Source organism: Haemaphysalis longicornis, unplaced genomic scaffold (genome assembly GCF_048455015.1).
Source record: "Haemaphysalis longicornis isolate Haplotype H1 unplaced genomic scaffold, Haemaphysalis longicornis Haplotype H1 scaffold_14, whole genome shotgun sequence".
Lineage (NCBI taxonomy): Eukaryota > Metazoa > Arthropoda > Arachnida > Ixodida > Ixodidae > Haemaphysalis > Haemaphysalis longicornis.
In genome coordinates this window covers 21,993,683-22,002,370 of record NW_027526245.1, presented here as the reverse complement: position 1 = coordinate 22,002,370, position 8,688 = coordinate 21,993,683, and the positions used below count along the sequence as shown (strand labels likewise).

The 8,688-nt window shown below is 50.4% G+C and overlaps 1 protein-coding gene across 1 annotated transcript in view; it reads right to left on the bottom strand.

Annotated features, from left to right (window-relative positions):
- Positions 1–509: 509 nt before the first annotated feature.
- The window catches only part of LOC144164801 (uncharacterized), a 53,864-nt gene continuing 45,685 nt past the window's right edge, over positions 510–8,688 (bottom strand). The window contains exon 4 of the mRNA XM_077695068.1: positions 510–642. Coding sequence (XP_077551194.1) covers positions 510–642 — 133 coding nt within the window. The remainder of the gene's footprint in view (positions 643–8,688) is intronic.

Genomic DNA, 8,688 nt, shown 5'->3' with positions numbered 1-8,688 from the left:
GGTTAGTGCCGGGAAGGTGCGCTGTGTCGTCCGCGAAAAGACCTTTGTGACGCTCAAGCAAATGGGACAGAGCATCCGCAAAGGCTGGTTCGCCTTTATCAATGGCCGGAGAGGACTGTCCGATGGTAGTGGGACACAGGTGCACTTGCCCACGCTCGATGCGTACCTCCACGTCGTTTGAAAGGAGGTAGTCTGCCCCCAGGATGACGTCTGCTGGCAGGTCCTCAAAGACCGGGATTGCAGTGAAAGACCGGCGGCCGGCCCCCGTCCCTATGGTCAGGTCAAGGGCTCCTACGGGCAAGGCACAGCCCCCGAAGCCATGCAGCGGTGGTTGTGTCCACGGCTTCATAACGTCGTCCGAGGCGTGTCGTCGGTGGATGGCAGTGCGCTCAGCCCCAGTGTCAACCAGGGCCGTTACGTCGCCGATCCCCTCTGTATGCACCTGAACCATGGGCAGCGGAGGTACTTGGTAGTGTATCTGTGGCCGTGGCGCCGAACAAGCCTTGTTCCTAGGGCCAGGGCGCCCGCGCGAACGACATTCCTGGGGCTGAAGAACGCCTTTTCTTGACGTTGACGGGCCGTTCGGTGCCACAGTGGCTGTGGTAGCGGCAGGAAGCCGGCGTGCGGTATCGTCCTGCAGTTCTGCAGCCAGACGGATGAATGCCGGTAGGCTCAAATCTGGCGGCTGCACGGTCAAAATTGCAGCATGAAGAGGGTCCGCCAGGCCATCTAAAACATACTGCCTAGCAGCAGGAGTCTCCCAGGCAAGGCTGCATGCAGAGAGGAGCTGCAGTTTGTCATAGACATACGTTGCGACGTCTTCGCCAGGTCCTTGGCGGCGCGCGCGCATTTGCATCAGGCGGTCATCGTGAGCGGCCGGCAGGTCACTAAATGCCGTCATAAGTGCCCCATTCCAGCTTGCCCAGGTTGAGTGCGAGTGGCCAGCATAAAGATGCCACGCTCGGGCAGCATCGCGCAGTCGAGATTCAGCGAATGACCGCTTGGCGTTCTCAGGCCACGCATGGAGAGCGGCACAGGCGTCTATTTTCTGCAGCCAGCTCTGATTGATTGTAGGGTTAACGCGCCGACGCAACGCAGGCGATGAGGCGCGCGTAGTGGAGGGCTCCGGATTAATTTTGACCACCTGGGGATCTTTAACGTGCGCCGAAATCTCGTACACACGGGCGTTTTTGCTTTTCGCCTCCATCAGAAAAGCGACCGCCATGGCAGGGAATCGAACCCGCGACCTCGTGCTCAGCAGCGCAGCGCCTTAGCCACTGAGCCACCGCGGCGGGTCTGCAGCCAGCTCACCGGGTCGTCGCGGAAGCCATGAAACTCTGGGACAGCGGAATCCACCGAAGCTGAAGCCGCCCCACTCAGGAATGAAGCTGAGACGGAACCGGTGAAGTCTGCCAATCGTCGGGTCAACTCGACAACGGCGTGAAGAAGATCAGCGGTGGTAGCGGCGTTAGGCGGCGTGTTGGTACTCAATTCGCGCCAGTGCGCGCTGCCCTCGGATGAAGGCGCTTGAAGAGATGGAACGTCTCTGCCGCTTCGAAGTACAGTCCCTGAGGCCGGATCGCCGCCTGGGCTTCGGAAGTTTGTCGGCTGCGCCATTGTAAGAAACTGCGACCGGTAGGCAGGTTCGTCCGCTTTATTCCCCTCGAGCTCCCGCTTCCTCTTCCTCTCCTTCCCCGCTTGGCTTCGAATACACCTCCTTCGTGGGTGATTGCCCGCGGAACGCGCTTTCAGTTTTTCCTTTCGGTTTTCGCCTTCACAATATATATATATATATATATATATATATATATATATATATATATATATATATATATATATATATATATATATATATACAGCGAATCAGAAAATGGGAAATTAGCGGCTCCGTGAAGTAAGACAGAAAATAAGGGTTGGCAGTCAAGAAAACCTCGGAAAGCAAAGGGGAGGTTGTGGTGGGTCATAGAAAGTAGCCACCCCCAAGTGCAGGAAACAAAAATACCTTAACATAAATACCCGAGAAAGTGCTGGGGAAACAGCCCCGCCGGTAGCGTAGTGGTTATCGCACCAGACCGGTATTCTGGAGGTCGTGGGTTCGGATCCCACCCGGCGGGCATTTTTTCACCACTTTCTTTTCGACTAAAAAAATTCTTCATCTCTTTCTATGACCCACCACAACCTCCCCTTCGCTTTCCGAGGTTTTCTTGACTGCCAACCTTATTTTCTGTCTATATATATATATATATATATATATATAAATAAGAGAAAAGGTTCCTGGCTATAAGGTTGACTGTACGGTAGAAAAGTCACATTGAAAAACATAACAATATTTATTCTAACGCTTTAACCGGGGGCCGGTCGTTTTCAAAAATACGCTATTAAAAAATACGGGTATCTTTGAAAAAGACAAGCCGCCGGTCGACACGTTAGAATAAATATGTTTTGCAGTGTGACTTCTCTATCGTGTATATATATATATATATTCTCCGCTTTCTTTCTTTCTTTCCAAATTTTGTATCTGTTTCAATGACCTACCACAACCTCCCCTTTGCTTTCCGAGGTTTTCTTGACTGCCAACCCTTAATTCTGTGTTATTTCTACGAGCTCATTTCCTATTCTGATTCGCTACATCCATAGCGAGGGCCTCTGTTCTGGCAGACTTGGTGCCATAGGGACCTTAAGAGAGTTTAACGCTGGTTGACCACTTTCGACATGTCGTAGACACTCGAGTGACGGCGCGGGGATTAAAAAGAAGGTCCCCTTCACCCCGAGAAGTCAGAGTGGCGCTGGCTACCACCCCCAAGCACAGGAAAAAATTACATTGACATGAATACCCCAGAAAGCGGGAGGGAAAATTGCCCCACCGGTAGCGTAGTGGTATGCTGGAGGTGGTATGCTGGAGACCGGTATGCTGGAGGTCGTGGGTTCGGATCACACCTGGAAAGCGGGAGGGAAAATTGCCCCACCGGTAGCGTAGTGGTACGCTGGAGGTGGTATGCTGGAGACCAGTATGCTGGAGGTCGTGGGTTCGGATCACACCTGGCGGGCATTTTTTCTCCACTTTCTTTCTTTCTTTCCAAATTCTTTATCTGTTTCAATGACCTACCACAACCTCCCCTTTGCTTTCCGAGGTTTTCTTGAATTCCGAGGTTTCCGAGTTGAATGCCAACCCTTATTTCGGTGTTTCCCGCAAGAGGCACCTTGAGTAATCTTGGTGACGGTGAGTGGCGACACCGCGTACCCCGAGCCCCCCATACTTAGGCTGTTACCTACCGTGGCTAGAAGTTGAAAGGTAAAGGGTTAGAAGCCGTGAACGGTGGCCGTCGGAGCCTTGGTCAAGCTCCGGCCGATGGGCTCCCTGCCTGTCTACCAAACAGGGAGCTCCGGGTCCTCTTTAACTACCAGGGTAAGGTCATAGGAGAAAGTACCTCCGTCTCCCTCCTTTTATACTGTGCTATATGGCATTTTCTAAACTCCCCCCCAAACGTGATCGGCCCCCGAAAAGGGGCCACACCGAAGTTTCTTTTCCACCACTTCCTGACTTGAGTCCTCCGAAACCGAACAAATATCCTCGCTTCATCGTGATGGAATCTGTAGACCAATCAAAATCTCTTGCTTCACAGTCGGTATTCCTCATTTCAAAGTTTCTTGAATGTATTGTTGGAGGGTCGTATAAGGCCAAAAAACATCGAACCGGTGAACTCCTTGTCGAGTTCAGTAGCCAGGAACATGCCAATAAACTTCTTGCTCAAACCAGCATCGCCGATCTCCCAATCCGAGTCTCGCCCCACCACAGCCTAAACAGCTCCCAGGGCGTGATTTCCGACTACGACCTACTAAATGAATCTGAAGCTGGCCTTCTCGAGGGCCTTCGTAGTCAGGGCGTAACCGCGGTCAGGCGCATAACCATCCGCAGAGACGATAAACAAATACCGACTAAGCACCTCATCCTAACCTTCGACAAGTCCACCCTTCCAGAATTCATCAACGCAGGTTACATCCGATGTTCAGTACGGCCGTACATCCCGACCCCGCGGCGCTGTTTCAAGTGCCAACGGTTCGTGCACGGCACAAACTCCTGTCGCGGCCAAATTACCTCGCAAAATGCGCCCAGCACGACCACCCGTCCGACAACTGCAACGTTCAACAATTTCTTTGCGTAAACTGCCAGGGTCCACATGCGGCCTATTCCATAAAATCCGAAAAGTTCCAATTAGAAAAGAAAATCATTAACATCAAAGTCACTGAAAACATCACCTTCCCAGAGGCGCGAAAGAGGTTCGCCTCTTTCCCCCTGGGGAGGTACGCCGACGCAGCTCGCCGGGGGGCGGAGCGGCGTCTTGTTTCGGCGGGGACCTAGTACCGAGAGTCGGACTTGGACCCGCCGCCTCCTTCCCCGCCCCCCCTGGGTTGCCTCTTGCAGCCCGACCCGCCTCCGCACCGCTCGCTGAGCCAGCCTCGGCTGTAGTGGCAACCACGTCGGGTGAGAGTGATGCTGCATCCCCCACGTCCGCTCCAGCGTCCCAAACCACAGGCGAGGGCGCAGAAGAGATGGAGACGGGGGAACCAGCGGCAGGTCCCCCCCCCCGCACCGCCTGCGCCATCCGAGGCGTTCCTGAATCCCTCGGTGGTTGCGGGCAAGGAAAAGCGCGCCCCAAAGGGTTCGCGGTCCAAGGAGCCTGATCCCTCAGGCACTCCGAGGACATCCGAGGATGAAATGGACGTCGGTCCGTTCTTGTCTGCGGTGCACCGCAAGGAACGCGTCCCGACGCCAAAGCCTCCCGACAAGCCAAAAAAGACGAGAGTCACAGCCCCGAAAAACTACTCATAAACAACGCAGTCCAGTAGCTCCAAACACTTCATAATGGGAAGAGAGAACATAGTACAATGGAACTGCAGAGGCCTCTTTAAAAATCTTGACGATGTAAACGAAATAGTGCATGCTAATCAGCCAAGTGTAATGTGTGTTCAGGAAACACATTCGAATTCTAAACACACAAATTTCTTGAATAGTTACCTGGTATACACAAAGGACAGGGATGGCTGCACACACTCTTCTGGGGGTGGGGCCATAATCGCCCGGAAATCTTTAGCATGCCACCCTGTCACTTTGAACCCTGTCCTTCAGGCTGTAGCAATTCGAACAATAATATTTAATAGGTTGATAACGGTATGCTCCATATACATTCCTCCTGAGCTTGCACTTTCGAGCTCTGACTTCGAGGCGTTGGACGACCAGCTGCCCGAACCATACATCCTAACAGGCGACCTTAATGCACACAACTGTCTTTGGGGCTCTACTCGTACGGATGCCCGAGGTCGCCTTACATCTTCAAAAGCATGACTTTTCAACAATAAACAGCCTACATACCATAACATAGGACACAACACATACTCATACCTTGACTTGGCTATTGGCTTCGCAGTTCTCATACCTCTTCTCGAGTGGGGTGGGAACTGACCCATATGGCAGTGACCACTTCCCCACCTCACTAACATTTATAGGTAAACGCCCAAGCAGTTCATCTTCCCATAGTAGGTTCAATGAAGCACGAGCTAACTGGAACACATTTACAGAGACATCGAAACTACACTACACAACCATAAGACACCTACACGTGGATGAAGCCGCTCAATTCCTCAGGGCACACATTCTCGACGCCGCCGAAAAGTCCATTCCCCACGCCTCTGGTGCCCCCCGACCCCAGCGGAGGCCGTGGTCGAATGAGGACTGTAGGCGTGTGCGGGAGGCCCAGAACAAGGCGTGGAGTATCCTCCGTTGGTAGCCCACGTAGGGTAACCTCATTTTGTTCAAACGGGCCAAGGCGTTCGGAAAACGTGTGCGCCGTGAGGCAAAACGAGAGAGTTGGCGCACCTTGCTTACATCCATTAACTCATACACAGACACACGCAAGGTATGGACACGAATACGTAAACTTAAAGGACAACATACACATAGCCTGCCCTTGGTCAGCACGACTGGGGACACACTATAAGATCAGGCTAGCACACTTGCACAACACTTTCAACACGTGTCAAGCTCTGCACACTACACAAACACTTTCCTGAAACATAAAGCCCCTTGTGAAAAGAAGTCCCTACGCGACAACAACAAATCCCAGACTTCTTACAACTCCCTGTTTTCACTACATGAGCTGAAGGCTGCTCCAGGCACGTGTAAACCCTCAGCTCCAGGCCCAGACAACATTACATGTACAATGATACAGCACTTACACACCGACACTCTTGTAACACTCCTTCACCTTTACAACAAGATATTTCTTTCGGGGCACATTCCAAAGTATTGGAGGGAGGCCATAGTTGTAGCATTCATGAAAGAACGGAAGGACCCTTCCTTTCCCGCTAGCTATCGACCCATTGCCCCGACGAGCTGCCTTTGCAAGCTTTTCGAGAAGATGATTAACCGGAGACTTGTGTTCTTCCTGGAGTACAATGGACTTCTCGAGAGCTGCCAGGCAGGCTTCAGGGCAGGGCGATCTTCACATGATCAACTCGTTGCCTTAGAATCCTACATCAAAGATGCATTTATTCATAAACAGCATTGCATGACAGTATTTTTTGATATTGAAAAAGCGTATGATACTGCATGGCGCTATGGAATTCTTAGCGACCTTAAGTCTTTTGGTTTGTCAGGCAACATGTTAAATACTCTTGCAAGCTACATGTCAGAGAGAACTTTTCGTGTGAGAGTAGGCAATAGACATTCCCGAGTTCACGTCCAGGAAAACGGTGTGCCCCAAGGGGGTGTTTTGAGCTGCACGATGTTTATTATAAAAATGAACTCGCTGGGAAAAGGATTGCCACCAACCATTTCTTACTCGCTATATGTACACGGTGTTCAAATCTCCTTCAAATCATATAATCTGTCCGTTTGCGAGAGGCAAGTCCAGCTTGGTGTCAACAAACTCGCTGACTGGGCAGACAGGAATGGATTTAAGCTTAATCCAGACAAGCGTACCTGCGTTTTATATTCAAGGAGGCGCGGAATCCATGGTGATCCTAACATTAAGCTTAAAGGTGTCTCATTCCCTCCTAAAAAGGAACACAAATTTTTAGGCGTGGTACTAGATGAAAAACTGACATTTATTCCCCATATAAAACACCTGAAACAGAAAAGCCTCAAAACCATGAATATTCTAAAGGTCCTTTTGCACTGCTCCTACGGAGCGGACAAGCAAATACTGCTCCGCGTTTTTACCAGTCTTATTGGCTCACGGTTGGACTACGGGAGTGTCGTCTACGGGTCCGCCTGTAAAACGGCTGTAAAAATGTCGGATCCAGTGCTGCACTTGGGTCTCCGTCTTGCATGTGGAGCGTTCTGGACGAGTCCCACTGAAAGCCTGTATGTAGAGTGCGATAGGTGGAGCCTTGAACACCAGCGTTCGTATACTTCATTGCTGTATGCTATTAAGGCGGCGACTTCTGTAAAAAACCACCCATGTAGTTTTATCATGAGCAACACCTCATGCGATCCGTTGTTCGCAGCACGGCCATCGATACCCTCTCCTTTCTCTATCCGAGTAAGAGCCCTCGCTGAGGAACTAGGGATCTCATTTGAGGAGAGCATGAAGTGTTCTATTGCTGACCTCATTTCGCCTTGGGAGAGGTCAGCAATTTCGTGTTATATTTCTTTTAAACATACCAACAAACGAAATGGGCCTAGAGAACTTATACTAAAGCACTTTCTTCAGTTATAACACAAATACCCCCACACCACTTTCTACACCGATGCTTCGAAGTCTTCTTCAGCCGTCGCACGCGCTGCACACGGCCCCAACTTTAGCAGTACGAAGACGTTACACAGAAATAGCAGCATTTTTACGGCGGAAGCACATGGTATCTTATTAGCAGTGCAACACATTACACAAATTAGAACAGAACACTTCATTATCTTTACAGACTCTCTAAGTGTGGTAACAGCCTTACATTGTTTCAAACCACAAAAAACATTGTCCTCCAGCATCTAATCAAAGTCTTAACCTTTGCTCATCACTGAAAACAAAAAATAATTATTTACTGGGTTCCAGGTCACAGTGACATTCTGGGGAACGAAATAGCTGACCAGAGTGCCGCTGTGGCTGCTCTCCGCAGTAGCATAGATGTACCATGCGTTCCCTACCTCGACCTGAAGCCACTGGTACGTACAGCCTTGCGCAAATCTTGGCAGGAAACATGGGACACACAAACAGAGAACAAACTCTACATTATAAAGCCACACTTAGGTAGATACATAACAGACAAACAAGACCGACACACGGAAGTAGCCTTATCCAGGCTACGGATAGGCCACACTTATGTAACACATTCGCACTTGCTCACTGGGTCTCCGAGACCCGTGTGCACCAGGTGTGGAGACGGCCTATCCGTAGTTCACATACTAATCACATGCAAGGCACTCCACACCACACGACGCAAACACTTTCCAGAAATCTACAGACAACAAATCCCACTCCACCCATCGTACTTCTTAGGCGATGAACCAATGTTTACTGTCAAACGTGTTTTTAAGTATCTATCAGAAGTTCAATTTCTGAACTCATATCATATCATGCATAATCACAACCTGGCCCTCTACACCAGCCATCTCCATTGTCTTTATTTGTTTTTACCTCTGTTGCTATTCAATTTTAGTATACACTTTTAATCTGTTCTAGCTAACCATCTGTT